Source organism: Ammospiza caudacuta, chromosome 5 (assembly GCF_027887145.1).
Source record: "Ammospiza caudacuta isolate bAmmCau1 chromosome 5, bAmmCau1.pri, whole genome shotgun sequence".
NCBI lineage: Eukaryota > Metazoa > Chordata > Aves > Passeriformes > Passerellidae > Ammospiza > Ammospiza caudacuta.
The window spans coordinates 58,134,965-58,154,450 of NC_080597.1; the positions used below are offsets into that span (position 1 = coordinate 58,134,965).

A 19,486-nucleotide genomic window follows, 5' to 3' on the forward strand; every position below is an offset into this window, starting at 1 on the left:
TGACCATCAAACCAGAAGATCAGGTATTTTCTCACCCATAGCAAAGGCTTCTCTTTCTTAGTACTTGCTTCCAGAAAATAAATTACGAAGTCTCTAAGTCAGTTAGACCCCAGGGTTTTAATTGTGTTATAGTCTAGACAATGCATAAAATGTTATTTGTTAGTAGGATGAAAATGAAGCTTTAAAACCATTTTTAGGTGATAGCTCAAGTATTGTTATCAGTTTCTATTCTTTGTTTCTGTGTTGTCTTTGTGTAAATGGGAATTGATGATAGATGCACCGGGGAGTGCATTGATTTCTTTTATTCCTGGCCATCTATCATGGGAAAGAAGGCTCTTCTTTTTGAGTTTTTTTTTTTCCTGTTTCAAATTGGAATGCTGTATAGCTTCTAAATTCCTTCTATCACCTTTGCTGCTCCTGTCAAGGGATGGAAAAGGGTCAAGAGGCCAGAAGTGTAGCAATATAAGAAGGGTATTCAGAGAAGTACAAAGAGCAACCAGTGAGCACCATGTAAAGACCATGATGTGTGTCACTACTATAGACATATATGAAAACTGTGCTATAAAAACATATGTTCAAAAATAAACATTTTTGTTTGAAGACCTTAAAATATATGCAGACAGTGAAATGCAAATTTGGTGAATTTGGTCTGTTCTCTGAGATGCCAGAACTGGTCCCTGGTAGGACATGTGGCTGTGTGCAACATGTGGCATACAACACCTCTCCTACACCCACAGCTAATTGAGAAGTATTCTGGAGATTATACTTTTATTTCTTTTGCTTAACATTGGCAAGCGATGTTTTTCTGCCCAAGAGGAAAATTGTTTCCTGCTCCCTTGTTATAATTGGAAGAGCCTTTTCTCTCTCTAGAAAAATTCAGGGCAGATGCATAATCTAGATGTGCTGAGTTTGACTTCTAGTGGACCCTTGTCCTCCAAGGAGAAATAGCAGCAGGGATGCAAAAACTATTTCATCTAGTTTATTATTCTATGAATAAGCACTTTAATCTTTCTGAACTACTAGTTACAAAAAGGGAATGGAGAAAAGGTTGCTGGGGTTTTTTAATTCTGTGAGATGTCAATTGCATTTAACAATGCAAAGACACATCCTGTGGATTGGATGCTTTGTCATGGGTAGCAATGTTTAACAGTTTGCCTACAGAATGTATTTATTTAGCTTGGAACTGGGAAGTCTTATGAGGAGTTCAAGTCTCTGTAGGAAGCCAAGGTGAATGCATAGTCCCAAAACTGGAAAGATGCTGGAGAGCAATGAATGTCAAATGATGTCAGAGTAATTTTTCTTGGGTGGGAGCAATGTGAAAATGTTATCTCTGTCATGGGGTCAGCTCCATATATCCTGGTACAGAAGTGTGTTTTTAATCAAAACAGAATGCTTTTAGTGACAGGACTTCAACAAACACACGCAGTTACTACAGCTGTATACATAGCCCTTTAATACATGTGATAACAGACAAATAAGGCATGAAATAGTGGTAATCACAAAGGCACTCATGCCTGTGGGATTATAATATCTGAAGAAGAAACTTTGGTGATTGAAAGTTCATTTGAATGAGGGCATAACTTACACTTAGCCTTTGGTAAACATTTCATGGAAAACAGGGTGGCTCAGGAGAAGCCATGGATGGATATTTTGCAGGGATTGGCCCACAGCCCAAATGCTAAATAGCATTTGGCTTCTCATGTGGAACAATTTTGCCACAGGATATGCTGGGCATTACAGCATCTTTGAAGCTAGCAGTCATGCAGCTATGAGCATATTTAAGGTCTTTATTGGTTAGGATGTTGGTATATCCATTTTCCTCCTGTTTTCCTTGCCTAAATTCTTGCTTAGAAAAAGCAGAAAATTAATGTTGTGATGTCACTTCGAAATACCAGTTCTATTATCTTGATTTAATCTGTGTTTTACTTAGAGGGGTGTTGCACACCCAGCCTTGCCATGGGTGACTAAGTGTACTGTCCAACATTGTGTGTATAAGAATCTTCATCTCTAGGTGGAGATGAACATTAAAGGGCTTACTTGGTGAGTAGGAGAAGAAAATGGCTTTAAAAACTGCTGTTGCTGGACTATATCAAGAATTATTTCTATACTGGAAATACAGAAACTGCTATACTTCCATTGAGGGTGGAATTATAAACTCACACGTTTTGTAAGCTCCTGTAAACTTGTGAATGCTTAAAGCACAAAGAATAAGTCTCCTCATGATAGCTTCCACTGGAGGGAAATAGCCTAGAAGAGGAGGAGCTGTTGACTGTTCTTCCCTTCCATCCTCTGAAAGAATTTCAGTAGGAAGGAGAGAGAAATCCAAGCTGTTGTCATTCTTGTGGGAGTAGCGCCATCCAGGACAGGCAGAGGGAGGGAAGTGGAGTGCTGATCAGTCATATTGCATGCAATTTCTGAGAGGCATTCTCCAGCTGAGTCCTTGAAAGATTGGCACAGTAGGAGAGACAGATGTACCAGCATCGAGATAACCTTATTAGCTTGCCAAAGATTTTCGTTAAAAGTAATTTCCCATTTGGATTTGTCTTTGTCATGTGTGTCTGATGTGTAACCTGCTTCCTAGTGCTTGCTACACATCTCTTGCCCCCAAACTACTGACTGTGAGCTCTGCTGCCTTCTGCTCAAGAGCCTGGTAAGCAGCTCCTGATTTCAGTGCACTCCAGGTATCAGCTGTCACACACACCACAGCTCTCCTCCTCTCCCAGAGCCTGCTGTTAAGCATGTGGGAAAGCCTTACACAGGAGCAGCAGAATTTGAATGCTTTTGAAAAACACATTATATTAAAATATGTGGGGCAAGGAAAACAAGACAGCATTCCTATAAAAAATAATTGTAAGGAGATGGTTTAAAACCTGGACTATGTAGATGTTTTCTTTAAGGCAGAATGGGCTGTTAATTTTCAGACAAGGCTTTTCAGAGCTAGGCTGTAGCTTATTTCCTAAATCTAGTTTCCTAGAAGGAAGAAGTAAAAGGTTTGTTTTCGTCTGTAAAATAACCACCCAGAGCCTCAAGTCTGTTTTAACCTTTGGTTAGTTGTCCAGATACACGTTGTCCTCCTAAGCCCCAAACCTTGGTGGGCTCCTGTTCACTGCCCAACCTGTCACAGTGAAGGTGCTGTAGGAAAGCTTTCCACTGCATTAATTAGATAAATCTGGTGTACCAGATTAATTAGATAAAACCTAGGTACCAGAAGGCACCTGTGTATCCGACACTGAAGAAGTAGCTACAAATAAAAAGGATAAGATGCTCATACACAAGACTTAGAAGATAGCAGGAGACAATGTACTTCTGGAGCAGAAAAGAGGAATCAAATAACCATTATGTTATCGCCAGGTGCACTCTAGACTCAGATGGCTCTGGTCAAAACCAGGGAATAGTTCTTTACATCCACAGTGAAGTTCTCAAGAAGCTCAGCAAGGCCACTGAGAAGGTCCTGCACCTGGATCAATGCAGAGTGGGGGTTGAATGGATTATAGCCTTGTAGAGAAGGACTTGAGAATGAAACATTAGATGCGAGCTGGCAATGTGCACTTGCAGCCCAAAAACCCAATAGTGTCCTGGGCTGCATCAAAAGAAGTGTGGCCAGCAGGTCAAGGGAGGTGATCTATCTTCCTCCAGTCCACTCTTCTGAAATTTCAGCTGAAGTATTGCATCCAGCTCTGGGGTTCCCAGTACAAGAAAGATGTGGATCTGTTGGAATGGGTCCAGAGAAGAGACATGGAAATGATCAGAGAGCATGTGAGGGCTGGAGTTCATCTCCTTTGAAGAAAAGCTGACAAAGTTGAGTTGATTCAGCCTGGAGGACACTCCTGAGAGACATTTTTGTGGACTTTCAATATATAAATAGGACTTATAAGAAAGATGGAGAGAGACATTTTTACCAGGGCCTGTAGGGTCAGAGAAAGGGGCAACATTTTTTTAAGTGAGAAAGGGTAGTTTTAGAGATATAAGGAAGAAATCTTTTGCAATGGCAATGGTGAGAGAGTGGAACAGGTTGCCCAAGAAACTTTTATGTACCCCATCCCTAGAAATATTCAAAGCCAGGTTGTATGGGGCTTCAAACAACCTGGTCTAGGGAATGGTGTCCCTGCCTATGTCAGGATTGTTGGACTAGATGGTCTTTGAATGTCCCTTCCAACCCAAACCATTTTGTGATTCTCTAAAGGTGAAGGTTGGCTTGTCCCCAACTGAGTTGTGATTTTGTATTAGTGTATGAAAATATCCTTGCTACTCACTTCTTTCTAATACCCTTCTTGCAAAGCTGTTTGAATGTCTGTCCTATGGGCAGGAGATTCACCCAGCACAGAAACAATGCCATGGGATGAGGTTTTTAGCCAGCCAAGTTCTTTGACTGAATCACAGAGCAGCCAAGCTGAGAGTTTTGTCAGTGCAGTGAAAGTCAATATGTGCTACAGACTTAAGACAGGAATCAATAGATTTAGGATCTGGGGAGAAGAGAGGGGATGATGTCTAGGAGGTAGTAATACCCTTAAATTAGTGCTGCCATTGAAGACTGTCCTGTGAAAATACAGCTGGAGTCACAGAAAGGCAGGAGAAAGGCAGGAAGAGCTGAGAGATGTTCATTCCAGTTTCCCATGCAACTCTTGCATTGATGCTCTGCCCAGAATCCCTACAGAGAAAACCTTTAAGGGCAGAACTCACACAGCTCTGTTAATAACACATCTGATGTGTGAAGCCATCCAGTATTCACATCTCTCAGCTTTTTCTTATTGCTCCCTAAAACAGAGTGCTATATATGAGCTTGCTTTCCTTGAACTTCTTGGTGTGCCTACCATGAATGAATGTTGGAGGAGTGCAGCAAAGTCACAGATTGCTCTGGCTCAGCTTCTCTCTAGCATTGCTTTAGAAGATGACTGTAACCAGTTAGTCTTCTCCATTTGGATTTGATTACTTCCAGTGCTGAACAGGATATTGCCTGGTGATATTTTACTATGCTTGGTGATTCTATACAAATTCTAAACTGAAATTTTCTCATCCTCAGGGTAAAAAATTTGTGGTTGGAAACAGCCAATTTGAATTTGAAGCTTCTGTTGATGAGTCAGATGAAGGAAAATTTTCATTCGTGAGTAAAGAGGTAAATGTGAAAATGCTATTTGCCTACCAAATATGCTCAGCTCTTCTAAACTGTAGCCACAAGTGTCCAGAATTACACAGGTAATATGTATTTCCCTCAGAAAAGAAAGTCACCTCTGATGGAGATTCTCCTTTGGCAGTAGTAGTCAAAGGCTACCATTTTGGCTCAGAGCTCCTGAAGTCTCCCCTCAAAGCCCTCAATCTTTCTCCCTGATTTCTCTACCTGTGTAACCCATGGAGTTATTGAACTGTCTCTGGAGGAATTTGAGACCACTACTGTTTTATTCTTTATTTTTTATACAATCTAGTGAAATAATTGATGATAAAATGCAAGAATTTCGGTGCTCTCCCTCTCCACATTCCACTTCACTATCTTTCCCATTTTGTATCTGTAAAAATAGGAATGGTAAGAATGGTGACAATATGCTGTTGCTTGGCTACCTAGTAGTTATGCTTCTTTCACTCTCGCTTTTTTACTGCAAAAGGAAATAATATTTTAAAAATGGTCTATTTTCTAAGCTCCAAGTTTGACTCACAAATGTTATGCTGACTTTATATCTTACAAGCTCACTAACTAGTTTTGAGAATTAATGAGCATTTCTGCATCATCTGTGCCTAGCACAAAGCATTTGCTTTATCAAGCGTCTGTATTTTTATTTGTTCTTCTTGTTTCCCAACAATTGTCATTGCTGCTCTTTCAGCATGAGCAGAAGCTCATGTCTTGGAGCATGTGAACCTTGTGATTTGGCTGTAAAATGAGGAGGCTGCACTGTAAAAGATGCAAGAGATTTCCCCTCCATGTGGTGCGAGTCTGCTGTGCCCACAGAAGTAATGGGGCCAGATGGTGTGGGAAGGGAGAACTCAGCAGGGTCAGCAGCTATACTTACTGCCTCTGAACAGCACTTTTGCTGCTTTGATACTTATAACCAAATGTAAATTAAATTAATGAAAAGAGAGTACTCGGATATTGCCGTCCCTTGGTACTTGAAAATTCTGATTGTGAAGGATTAGGTTCATTAAAACATTTTTCTATAAATGTATCTGCCCAAGATACATTTATAAAAAAGGCCATAAGGCTTGGGAGAGTTTCTAAAATCCTTCACAGGTCTGATTATTGAGAATCATAGAAAATGTATGAAATTAACCTTGTCAAATGAAGGTATAAATATCTCTATTATGTCATCTTTTCTAGTTTTCCTATAGTGCAAATGAGACCCTACAACTTAATTTATCCATAAAAACAGATAAGGTCAAGATTGACAGCAAACTGATGGGTAAGTGTGAAATATGGGATTAAAGGGAGATTAATTACTGTAAGCAGAAATCAATTCCTTCATAATTTGGAGTCTTGTTAATAAGAATGTTTGTAGGTTTTACTGGTTTGGGTGAGACAATTAAATCTGACAGATCGAAATTTATTAATGTTAAACTAATGCATTAAACATCTGAGTTGTCAGCAAGTTTTCCAGGGACACCAACCAAGCTGTGTGGTGCAGTGACATGCTGGAGAGAAGGGATGGCATCCAGAGGGACTTTGATGGGCACTAGGGCTGGGCCTGTGCAAACCTCGTGAGGGTCAGCAAGGCCAAGTGCAGGGTCCTGCCCATGGGCTGGGGAAATCCCAAACACAAATACAAGCTGGAACACGAAGGGACTGAGAGCAGTCCTACAGGGTGTGACAAGGTGGAACCAGCAATGTGTGGGTGCAGCCCAGAAAGCCCAGTCATGTCCTGGGCTGGATCAGGGGCAGCGTGGCCAGCAGGGTGAGGGAGGGGATTCTCTCCCTCTGCTCCACTCTCAGACACCTGCAGTGCTGCACCCAGCTCTGGGGCTGCCACGTGAGAAGGACATCATGGACCTCTTGGAATGAGTACAGAGCAGGAATGGCCACAAAGATGATCAGAGAGCTGGAGCACCTCTCCTATGGGGAAAGGCTGAGAGAGTTGGGGTTGTTCAGCCTGGAGAAGAGAAGGCTGCAGGGAGACCTTATTGCAATTTTTCAGTACTTAAAGGTCGCTTATAAAAAGGACGACAAACTTTTTTGCAGGGACTGTTGCAATAGAAGAAGGGATAATGGTTTTACACTGAAAGAGGGTAGATTGAGACTAGATATAAGGAAGGAGGCTGGTGAACAGTGGCACAGGTTTCTATGATGGTTTCAGCTGGGGTAGAGTCAGTTTTCTTCACAGTGGCTGATACAGGGCTATGTTGTGGATACCAGAGAGATGGTAGATGCCCCATACCTGGAAACATCGAGGTTCAGGCTGGATGGGCCTCTGTGTAGAATCACAGAACCACAGAATTAGAGTATCCTGAGCTGGAAGGGACCCACAAGGATCATCAAGCGCAACTGCTGGCTGTACACAGGACAATCTCAAAAATCACTCAATCTAGCTGAAGATGTCCCTGCTCATTGCAGAGATTTGGACTAGGTGACCTTTAAATGTCTCTTCCAACCCAAAGTGTTCTGATTTTATGATTCTATAATTTTCAAGATTGCTTTTGCTATGAAGTGCAATCCTAATAGCAAAGCTTCCCAGTTCATACTTAAGTATGAAAATTAAACACTTAAGCATTTTGATTTTTTTCTTTCAATGATCTTTGCCTTTCCTCAATGAACTTTCCTCGTCAAGCAGCAGAAAGAGGATTCTTGTCACAGCCACTCATATGGACTTTACCTGAAATCTCATTTCCTAACTTGTCTCAGTTCAGGCAGGTTCTGCAGTCCCTATGTTAGCTGGCAATCAAGAAAACACAGAAACATTCAGTGTGTTTTCAGCTCATTACTCTATTAATTTATTTCTATTAAAAATAAATTAAAAATTATAGCACAAAGACTTGATCTCTGAAATAAAAATCTCTTTATTAATATAAATTTCATTTCTTTTGAACATACAATAATGAAGCAATGAAGCCTAGTCCTGAGGTAAGAAAACTCCTTTAAAATCAATGGAGCAGTATCTAGGACCCAGCTTACATGTCTTTGGACTGACATTTAAGGCAGAATATTGCAAAACCCATGAGGCAAGCCTCTTATGTACTTGCATGATGGGACAGCATCAGGAAAATACTAGTACCCCAAGTAATTTCCTCTGCAGAATAAATCTTCAGACCATTTTTCCAACTGTACAATATTTAAATTTATTCTCTTTCATATAGGCAGCATGAACTGTGTTTTAGAAGATTTTCCTTATGGTTCTGTGTGCAGTGTTAAAAGACTAAAAGAGGACCTGGCATGAATTTTATAGGGAGGTCATATTACAATCTCAGACTGTCTTAATTTCCATTCCAGAGGCTGTCATGCTTAAAACTGCAGAATTTTGACTAAATATTCCCAACATCTTTTTTCCAAGTCAGGAAAAAGCATTAAAACAAAACAAAACATAAAAAGAAGCTAAATTGTTAAAGAAATGTTATCATTCAAATTGAAATATAGAACACTTCCAAGAGGGGACTTGAAAAATTATCAACAGATGTCTCTTTTTAGTATAAAAGGGATTTTTTAAAATCCAAATTCTTTCTGACTTTCAGACTCCCTTGCCATATGAAATCCAGTGTGTAATGTGTTTTTATGCATCTTGAAAAGAATTGGCTTTGGGTATATGGCTGCTGCTGAGAAGCACCTTTGAACCTGCCAGTGAAAGAACCCTTTCTTTGTATGACACTTAGTGAATACTAAGTTATGATAGCATTTTTACATCTCCAGCCATCAGGGGTTCTGAACAGTGTGAAATCCAATATATCCCTTTTATCCTTTGTCCTTTTATCGATGATATCACAGCTGGTATCTCAAGGTGATGGATAAGAGTCTGAATCTAATGAGTAGCTTGCTGCTGGTACAAATAATGAGCTGATCAGTGAACAAGGGGAGCAGTTAATGCTTTGAGGCCGGGGCTTTCTCCATTGCATTTCAGCAACTGGATGTGAGGGACATCAAGACTTTGCAGTGCTGACATTGTTTGCTGAGGGGTGGAATATGAATCCCTGTCCAGCCAGTGAAGGATAATGAAGTAATTCAGTAAACAAATTCCCATGCTGTACCTGGTGGCCATGTGGCTGTCTAGGTGGGAAATCTGAAGTCTGGGAAGCCAAGGGGAAAATTTGCTCAACAATATTTCCTGTTCAAGTGCCTGTGCAGTAGCAATCTTTCAGAGTGCTGGAATAAGAAAGCAATCTGGTTCCTATAAAAGCGATTCCCAGTGAGGAAACTTGTCCTTGCCTCTGTCCACAAAGCAAACAGCATACATGGGCTGTCAGCCTGGTGCTTTTCCTCAGCACTATATCCACAAAACAACATAAAGAGTGGGTAACTGACCCACAAACTGCAGGAAATATGACTTGGTTTATGTTTGTTCCTCAGTGCCTTCCATATTGATGTGCTCAGTTTGTGAAGCAAATGATGCTACTCCTGCCTTGTGCTCATCAATTCCTTGGAAGTTCAAGATAGAGATTGAATCAAATGGATGCTCTTTCTCATTAATTCATTTTTACAAAGTCCCTTAGTTTTGCATGCACCTCTAGTGTTTCTTCAGCTGATTTTGTGCTTGTAAAGATACTTGAAATCAAGTGGATGTGCTGACTATAGATAAGAAAGGGTTAAAATCAGACTGCATCATTGCATTAACTCTTCCTTGTAGGGGAAAGAAAAAAGCCTGTTTATTATCTTAAAGACTAGCTGTGAATCTTAATGCTGAGGGGTTTAAACATACAGCATTTAGAGAAAAAGTGCCTGTATGGGATAACATGTTCTCCTGCAAGTGGCAGAGGTTAGCCAAGACTTGGGCATCTGCAATATTGTTCATGCCTAGCGGGAGAATAAGGCCACTGATGAAAAAATAATGGAAAACTAGCATTCTCATTTTACTTTTCATTTCACTAGAAATCTGACATGGTAGTCTCTTGGAATTAGATTTCAAGAGCTACTGCTGCTGCTGCTGTTATCTAGGAAGATGGCAAGTGTATTGAAATGCTACTCACTGGAGGGTGATTTTGCCAGTGTTCTTTGTAAAGCCCTGCTCCTCTGAGAGTAAAAGCTCGTTTTAAATAGATGTGTTTAATGGCCTTTACTGTATGCATCCCAAAAGGATTTACTTTTGTCCACATCTGTTTACTTTCCTTTATTTCCTGCATCTTTAAGTATGAACCTCTTTTGAAAAGAATCCAGTGTCACTAGGGCTACTGTTTCTTGGGACTTAATGAAGGGAAGGGGAAGGGGAAGATGTTGAGAGTCTGTCTTGTATACCCCATTCCCATCTGCAATCACATTTAACTCTTGAAAGAGCACAGGAGGAAGCCTAAAAAGCTTTCTGCTGTTCTGGTAAGTTAAGCTGATTTACAAGACTCAAAAAGTGGCAGAGCCTGAGTGGCAGAGGGTGAGAGGCTGTGTGGCCAGAAATACAGAGCAGCCAAGAGTGGAGAGAACCAGGGGAAAAACGAGCAGAAAAGCAGACAGCAAGATGTTTTCCTCTTTGCAATAATCATCCCACCTGTCCAGGGAGGCACAGCACTCCCATGCTGGGTAATCTGGGCAACTTGCTCACTTTCCCTAGAGAAACATGTTGTATCTTTTCGGTCTGTTTTCTTCTGGGCTAGTTCTCAAGTGCATCTCCATATGGTTTGTTTGTAAGCCCAGGCTCTCCTTATGGTGTTGAACGACTAAGATATGTCTCAAGGCTTTGCATCTATTTGGGAAAATTAGTTTGATTCAGTGACTGTGCATCATGCTAGAGATTGATGAGGGCCAAAACAAGCTTAGTGTCTGGTACAGTTGGCCTCTACTTCATCAGTAAGAGAGATACAACTATCAGATTTGATTTCTTGGCTCAGAAAAGATAGAACTAAACCCCCCTACAAAAGGAACAAGGTGTACATCAGGATGACAGTTCAAGACAAAAGGGAAAACAAAAGCAAGAAAATAGAGAAGAATGAAGAAACACAGAGGTATCAACTTGAACAAAGGTTAACATTTTATTAAGTGTTAACTTTCTATTTGGTTCAGGCATGAGTGATGATTATGGAAAGTCCCAAATGTCCTGGAAACAGCCTACAAAGGCAGCTCTCTTCCTTCAATCCTGCAACTGGCAGAGGTCCCATGCCCACTGATGTCCACCCCTACTGACATCCATGCGGAGTCTATACCTTCCATATCTGACTTGGGATGCTCCAAGGACCTGATTTTTGAATTAATCTTTAAACAATTGTATGTGTTATTGAGGTTGGTCAAAGTAAGGACTTTGTACTTGAATGTTTTGACAGTGCTTGAGTGACAAAAATATATTTTCAGGCTAGTCATACTCTGCACATGGATAAATGTCAGGTTTTTCCATAGAGAAAAAATAAAATTTTCTCTCAGCATCATTCAGGGGTTAAGAACAGACCGTACATATTACTCCTGTGACTCCACTGAACTTTATACAGAGGGTTACTTTTCCTTCCCAAGGGACACTGAATATCCTTGGAACAGAGAGAAACATCTAAATATGTTTGCTGTTCATCTTTCAGTGACTCTGTACAACTGCTCCTACGGACGAAGCGACTGCAGCCTGTGCCTTGCTGCCCCACCTGAGTACAGGTGTGTGTGGTGTGAGGAGGATGGCAAGCCCAGCAAGTGCCTCTATGAAAAGCTCTGTCGCGCTGCCCCCACCGACACGTGTCCTCCTCCAGAAATCACTGGTGTAAGATTGCTTTTTTCTCTCCCTACCAGCATAATATTTTTCAGGAGAAAGCAGCCGAGTGAGCTCATACTGAAGGGCAGGTTTTTTTCCTTAAGGAAGCCTCTGAAATAGCTGAAAGGAAATAATGTCAGTAGTGATGTGTGAGAGAGATTTGTAAGGACTCAAAATAAGAGACTGAATGGATTCTTTGAGCCTCCTTGTTTTTCAAGCCTTGTCCTCGCTGTATCAGAAGCCAGGGTAGCAGTGCATGCTCAAAACATGGCATTTGAATCTTGAATTCTTAGCATGGATTTTTTTCTCTCATAAAGTCCTTTCTACCTGAAATGAGTCTGTAAGAGAGGTTCACTGTTCCTGGAACTACAAGTACATAACAGGTCCTTTTACAGGCTTCAAAATAGTATTTAATAAGGGAGCAGATTTTTTCTGTGTCACAAAGTGTTTTCCAGGTGTCAGTGATATTTTTCAGTCCACACCAGCATCAAATCCAAGGCTGTAGGAACTGAATGTCAGAAGTCAGAGAGGCAAAATGTGCACCTGACTTACTCTGCACTTGGAGCATTCACTCAGGGTCAGGGAAGGTGGTTATCCACTTTGGTGGGTCAGCAGGCAAAGAAAGTCATTAATCCATGTCCTTTCCAGAAACAAGCCTATGCTGCTTATATGGGCATAATTGTTGAGAAAAGAGTGATACATGCTTCCACTGGGCAAATCTAAATTGCTGCAGCAGTGGTATCAGTACTTAGAAACTCAGACACACTGTTTGATGAGAACACATCCCAAGCCGTCACAAAATGTGGTAACTGTGTGACACAGGCTGAGAGTTGTAGCAGGGATGTTTCACTCAGTAGGAACTGTGTCTGAAACCTGTGGCTCAAAGTGGCAGAGACACTGCATCCCTGGAGACTGTGCAGTCAGAGGTGCAATGTGCCTGCTGGCAGACCTGCAGAACACTGAGGAAGGTTGGCCATGAGGGTACATCTGAGAAGAAACAGCTGTTAAACAGTTGAAGTCTGCCAAGGAAGGTAAATACCCTAGCAGCTTGACAGAATGTGTGGAGAAGAATACTTATGTAGTATCTGTGCCCAGGTAAACATGATTTGAGAAAAAAGGAAAAGGAAAATCTTTTTAAAAAAGTGTTTTCACCTGGGATACTGTTTCTACATTATGGTGGACAAAAAAATGATGCTAAAATATTTTTGATTTTCAGACCTTACATTAGCTTTAAATATGAACATAACATTTGGAAAGAGCTAGACAGACAGTTGAGTAATGTTTCAGCTGGTTCGTGTATGGGTTGGGTGCAGATGGAGAGCCAGTGGCCAGGCAGCCAGCAGAGGCAGCCTCATCGCTGTGCTCAGCTTGCCTAGACCTGAGGGACTGATTTTGATGGAGCAGGCATTGAAGTGCAACCTCACTCTTCTCGATGGCAAACTTGCAGCCCTCCAAAGCTGAAGACCTGAAAAGGTCTTACTGAAGGTGCTCCAAACATTGTGTAGGAAAGCAGGTTAACCTCCCAGCAAATATTCTTAACTGAAGTGTCTGTCAGGGCTCCACTGCAACTGCATGATCTTCTGTCCTCATTTTATTTGCAAATTACTTGTTTAGCATCAGCCCATGCTGCAGCACCCTACCATGAGATGCACTAAGGGAAATCAAGAGACTGGAGGAACTTTTGAAAACACGATGTGGGGCAACACTGCATGTTAGGAAAATGCACTGCTCTGCTGTGAACCTAAAGGGATAAAATCACAACAACAAAATGCTGGAAAAGCTCTGTGGAAGGATTGTGAGAAGAGTGTAATGAATTTGCTTTTCACAATCACAGTACTTCAGTGGAGGAAGCAAACTTAAAATAGAATAAACACCAGGCAAGAATTTTGTACATAACAGTCTGCCACAGGAGACATGAAATCTTCAGCTGTTGAATGCTAGTTCTGAGCTAACAGATGATTAATTAACATTAAAAAGTTGCATAGCTTGTTTTTTGTTTGTCCTACAAGAAACATCTGCATTTCAAATGTTGGTAAGTCAAAGTAGCTTTAAATAATATAGAAGAGTAACATAGTCACTGCAGTATTTAATTTTGCTTTTTTTTTCCCCCTGTCCCTTATGCAAACAGATTGAGCCAAAAACTGGACCACTAAGTGGTGGAATTCTTTTGACCATAATGGGATCTAATTTGGGAATAAAGGCAGAAGATGTAAAAAATATAACAGTGGCAGACAAGGAATGTCTTTTTAAAGAGGAGTTCTACTCTGTTTCCACAAGGTAATTGATGGATGCTTTTCACAAGATTTTAGAAGAAAAAAGGAACCTCTGTGCATTTTCAAGAAAAGATGATCTTCTTGTGGTTACAAAAGGTTACCATTTGAAAAAATAACTATTGCTATGATATACATGCAATATTTCATAGTAACATGTCTGACTCTTTATTGTTATAGATTGTAATACAGCAACAAATTTACAATGGTGTACTACCATCCTGCTCCTGATTGAAGTTTTTTCCTTACTTGATTGAAAAGCTTTCATAAACTACTGCTGCACATATATCAAGACTATTTGTTTTTAAATTAAAGGCATTCTACATGTGCATCTAGTCATTAAAACTTTGCTACATCTGAACTACAGTGAAGGCAAGCATACAAGATTTATGGGAAAGTAGGGAAAACAAGAGGAAGCTTAAATCTGCTTAGTCCAGCCACAGAGTTTCTTGCCTGGGGACAGGGAGGGAGCCCAGAGCTTAGGTTTAGCTGTAGATGACTAAGTTTCATCTCAAAGCCAACAAGTCCATGGATGTTGAATTGCCTAAGCAGGTTGGTAGATGTTTTGTGGATTACTTGTCGCACTCTTAAGCAGTGCCAAAAATTAAAACAGAATGCCTAAATTCTTCTAGGTAGGTATCTATGTGTTTACTACAGATTATATCAAGCTTCTAATTTCAAGAGGGAAATACCCTTTTTATATTAGGTGATGGAAAGCATAGCAGGAGTGTTCAGTAGCAATATTAAGAGTAATGATGGATTTTTCTTTCATTCTCCTGAAAGCTGCAATTGAAACCTTGGCTTTCTTTTGCTTCCTATAATTTAAATTGTAACACAGTAACTTTTTGCTATTTCTGTGGCATGTTTTGAAAGTGCCTTTGAAGATACCTAAGTGATTTTTTTTTTAGATTTTGAAAAATATTTAACTTTAGTCAATGCATGGATCAGGCATTTAGAAGCTTCCCAGGCCTCTAGGACTGAAGAAGGTAAAGAATAGCTGTTTCTTTCTCACTGCTTCCCAATTTTATTGCCATCACTCCCGCATTTACATGTACTTCCAACCAGTCATCTTTCCCCACTCCCTATTTTCAGTGTTTGCAAAAGCTACATTAAATTGCGATATAGCCTTACAAGAATTTCCCCATCCTCTTGGCTTTTTCTAAAGCTTTTTGATATTTTTAAATACATGGAAAGGAGCCAAAACTGAGATGACTGGTTCCTTGTATCATAGCAACATTACTGGTTTCCTAAGTTCTGGCAATGTAGTAATGGGTGAGAACAAACGCAACTTGCATCATGTCATTTATCAACAAATTAGTGGGTTTTGAAGGATGTTCCTGGCTAGGGAAGCTTAAAAAGAGAAGTTGTCAAAATCTTCAAATAGCTATCTTTAATTTTCTGTATTTATCTCTCTCTGGGTTTTTTTTTTTATTACTATTACCTTCTTTTTATAAAATTAAATTTGAAAAATAAATAAAAGTGCCTTGTCTGGCTCCCCTATCCTCCTTTAGTTAAAAGCTAGTCTTTTTAGGAGACAGTGGCTCCCATGCACAGCAAGATTTAAGACATTTAAGGGTGCTTTCTGGCTCTGTAGTGATTTAATTGTTGGCCTTGGAGAAGTCATTCTTTGTAGTTTTCCATTAGAAGTGTGGGGGAAGGGAGGCAATGCCAGCGCTGGGAAGGGAGGGAACTTTTCCAATTAAAATCCCTGCTACGATGTTTCCCCCACAGCCCCTGGCCCCGGCCCCCGACTGCTTTCCCCAGCCTGACATATGGTAAAAATTCCTCCAAAGGCACCATTTCCTGTTTCTGCCTGACATGAAGATACAACTTCCAAGAATACAGTAGAGAGATGATGAGGAACAGGCTCAGGCAGCCGTACACATGCCAGGACATGCAGGAATTCCGAGAATTTTGTCCATTTGCCAGTACCCAGGAAAAAAAGTCTGGAGTGATCTGCAGAGGGACTTGACAATCCTTTTATTATAAGTCCTGATTTAAGTACATTATACCCAGTAATTTGGAGTCATTGAGGGGTTTTTTGCTACTTCAGGTTTTTTTAAGAAGTCGTGCACTGCTTAAAGAAGAATAGCAATAATCCTGGAGGGAGAGAGACAGAAATGAGCAGTGATCATAGGGTGTGGCCTATATGAAACTGAGCAGGCTATGAGCACTATATACCTCCTTATCTAACTGTATTATCAGCTCTCCATTAAGCATTTGTCCCAGTTTTCAAGTGTGTCAAATCCTTATTGCCCTTTCATGCTATCATTCTGTGGTTTACCTGTTTGAAATAATAATTTAAACATCCTAGCTATCACTCAGCAGCAGTGTTAGTTCTAAGGCAGCATTCTCTTGGCCAGTGCTCCTTGACCTCTGATTTTGCATGTGTTTTCTGTGAATTTATTTTCAGAGAACAGTAATTCTGAAGGGATTTTGATCATAGGTGTGAAAAGGTTTGAAGCTGAAAGGTAGCAAGATGCACAACAAAATTATCAGCAGTTAAAACACACAAAATTAAAAGATAGCTGATGGTCTGATGTTTGCCTCAAGGAGGTGGGGGCTCTTTTGTGGGGTTGGGTTTTTTTAACATCACAAAGTCCACAGTACATCTTGTGTCAGGTTCAACTGACTTATGGGGCTGAATTTGAGTCTTCTGGGAAGGCACTTCTACTGACAGACTGCTGAAGTGGCTGTGTGCAGTGCTCAGGTTTCAGTTTTATCAACCCTTGGATAGACAAGCAATTCCTGGGTGATTTTGCTGGGAATCTGAGGCAGCACTGGATTACACAGTATAGGATAAAGCAAAGTTGGTGCTTCTGCTGGCAGTGTGTGTGGTAGCTCACATACATTGCCCTGGCATTGCAGCTGTCACTTCTAACAGATAAGCTTACATTCTTTCTTTTTAGGATTGTGTGTCAAGTTGGATCCATGAAGGAACCACAGCAAGGTCAAATTGAAGTTAACATCAATGGAAAATTAGGTAGATCACCAAGTGAAGTGTTGTTTACATACCAGGTAAGTGCATTTTTTTTCAGAGATCTGTTTTATACTTTGTGTATGACATAAGTTAAAGTTAAGCACAGAATTGTTTGTTTTTGTTGTACTGTTTCATCAATAGCACTGCCATTGAAAAATATTAGAAAACACTTAATTCCAGCATTTATATATTCAAAAGGTGAACAAAAAATCAATTCTGATCAATAGATTAAGAGTCTCAAAATGGGATTATGTCATTTTCCATCTAAGTTAAAAAGATGTGGTAAAAAAGCAATTGGAATAAACTTATTCACTAGTGACATAATATCTCTGAAGTATCACTATTAAATAAAAAAGTCAGCTCTGCAAAAAATTAGGTATTCTCTAGATACATGGTGCACTATTTTAATCATGGTATTTAGTCTAGGCAATTTTCTTAATTAGAAGAATGGATGCAGAGCAGCTGAAGAATAAGTAATGAAGGTACATTAATTTCTTTAATAATTTATTTCATTCAAAAGTATGACATGCAGAGCCACAGACAGTGTGATGTGTGTTCATATTACTTATGTGCCTTGTTTTCAGTGTGACTATGAAAGAAAATTTCATTTCTGTGTTAATTGCTTTGCTCTGAATGTGGCCCTAGCTTATAGCTGGTCTAGCCTGTCGTTTTAGCAGCACGTAGCTTTATCTGTAGCTATGAGGTCTTCAAATTTTATAAGATCATGTGATAGTTGAGAGGTTTAAATAATATCAGTCCCCATAATGATACTTAAAATTACACCTATAAAACTATAAAACATAACTTGTGTGCTAGGCTTTTATCTTCTCCCTTATTTAAACTTCTGTCTCATTAATTCTTGATGTCTTGTGAGAAGTAAAGGAAAGAATTCAGCAGTGGAATAAGTCGAGAAAGACATTTAACTGAGAAGAGGATATTCTTGTTTTCACAAAACAGGCTAGAAGTGGGGTTTCTGTAATTTCCAAGCAAATACCTCCTCTCTCTGGTGACACTGCTGCAAAAAACAACTACCCTTGTTGCTTGAATATGTCATGTGTTCCTTTGTGGAAATGTAGGATATGATCTTAACTAGAGAACAATGATATAATCTCCCATGTGTATGTTTGTGGTCTCTAGGACAGAGACTATGACAGTAAGACCTACATGAGGTTTTGACATGAATCTGTTGGGTGTGTTCTGCACCAGTTCTCCTATCCTTCTGTGCATAAAGATCTTCCCATGACTTTCATGGAAAACGTGAAGTTATTATGGAGTGGGTTGAAACCTGAACCACGTAGGCTTTGGAACCTTTGGACTTGTTTTGGTGTGATTCCCTCCCCAGCACATCTGAAAGGGACATAAGGAGCCATTGCTTTTGACCACTTCAGGGAAAGATTCTTAATTGCCTGTCAGTGAGGTGCTGGGAGAAGTGGCTGAGCACAAGCATTACTGAGGTGGATGTCTTCCTGCAAGTCCAAGACTCTCTGTGTGTCAGTCTCTGCCTGCATTGAGACCACTGGAAAATCAGACACCTAAGCCAACTGCTGATAAAGAGCATTTTTATTTACTGCAAGACTCTTTCCATGTGGACCCTTTTTACAATATGGAAAGCAATGACAAATAATACAATTCACACGTTAAAATTGATGATATTGATTTCTAGTTTCATTTCCCTTAATTCCACAAGAAAATGAAGCCAACTTTGCACTGTAGGATTGAAGTCAGTATGGGGTGTCACACTGATGTGCACCTCTACAAGTGTGGCACAAATGCTTTGGCATGAGAACAGACAATCAGAGCAGACAGTTGCATCAGTTAATGTTGGCTTAAAAGCTGCAGTCTTGTTTCAGTGCTTTTTTCAGACTTCTTTCAGCAGACATGCAAAAACTATGCTTTGTGTAAAACCTCTTCTACTCAGTATATACGAAGGAAAGAAAATAATCTTATTTCCAAAAACCCTTCTAAAATAAATTTTCTCTCATGTATTTCCCTGTTTCTTTGGCACATGGGATGGATACCCTTCTGCTGGTCACTATTATTGTTTTTACTGTGAGCTCTGACCACTTGAAGCAGAATAGTTTCATCTTTAACAGTGACTGTTCTAAATGCAGTGTGTGGCATGACAGGGCTGAAGCGCACAAGGAGCCACTGGAGATGCTCATCCTGGTGTGTCTGTGTGTACCAGAGGTATCACCATATACCCCACTGCCTCAGCCTCGTACATGTGATTAGTATCTGCCACCAAAAGCACTTATCAAGTAAATTGGGTATTGTCACAGACATTTCTCCACAGAAATCCTTTCTTTCGGATTTCTGTGTCTTCAGGAGGCCAGAGGCCTCCGAAGACAAGGTAAACAATTATTATCAGCTGCTGGGGAATGCAACAGGGGCACCTATTTTGATTGGTGATTGGTTCATGTTTTATGTTTATAATTAAGGGCCAATCACCAGTGCAAGCC

General features: G+C 40.2%; 1 protein-coding gene across 3 annotated transcripts in view; it reads left to right on the forward strand.

The window, feature by feature from the left end:
* Window positions 1–19,486, forward strand: part of PLXNB2 (plexin B2) — a 250,394-nt gene that overhangs the window by 188,570 nt on the left and 42,338 nt on the right. For all 3 annotated transcript variants that reach the window (XM_058804457.1, XM_058804458.1, XM_058804460.1), the window contains 5 exons: window positions 5,021–5,113; window positions 6,305–6,386; window positions 11,614–11,786; window positions 13,906–14,054; window positions 16,957–17,065. In XM_058804457.1, the coding sequence (XP_058660440.1) occupies window positions 5,021–5,113; window positions 6,305–6,386; window positions 11,614–11,786; window positions 13,906–14,054; window positions 16,957–17,065 (606 nt within the window). The remainder of the gene's footprint in view (window positions 1–5,020; window positions 5,114–6,304; window positions 6,387–11,613; window positions 11,787–13,905; window positions 14,055–16,956; window positions 17,066–19,486) is intronic.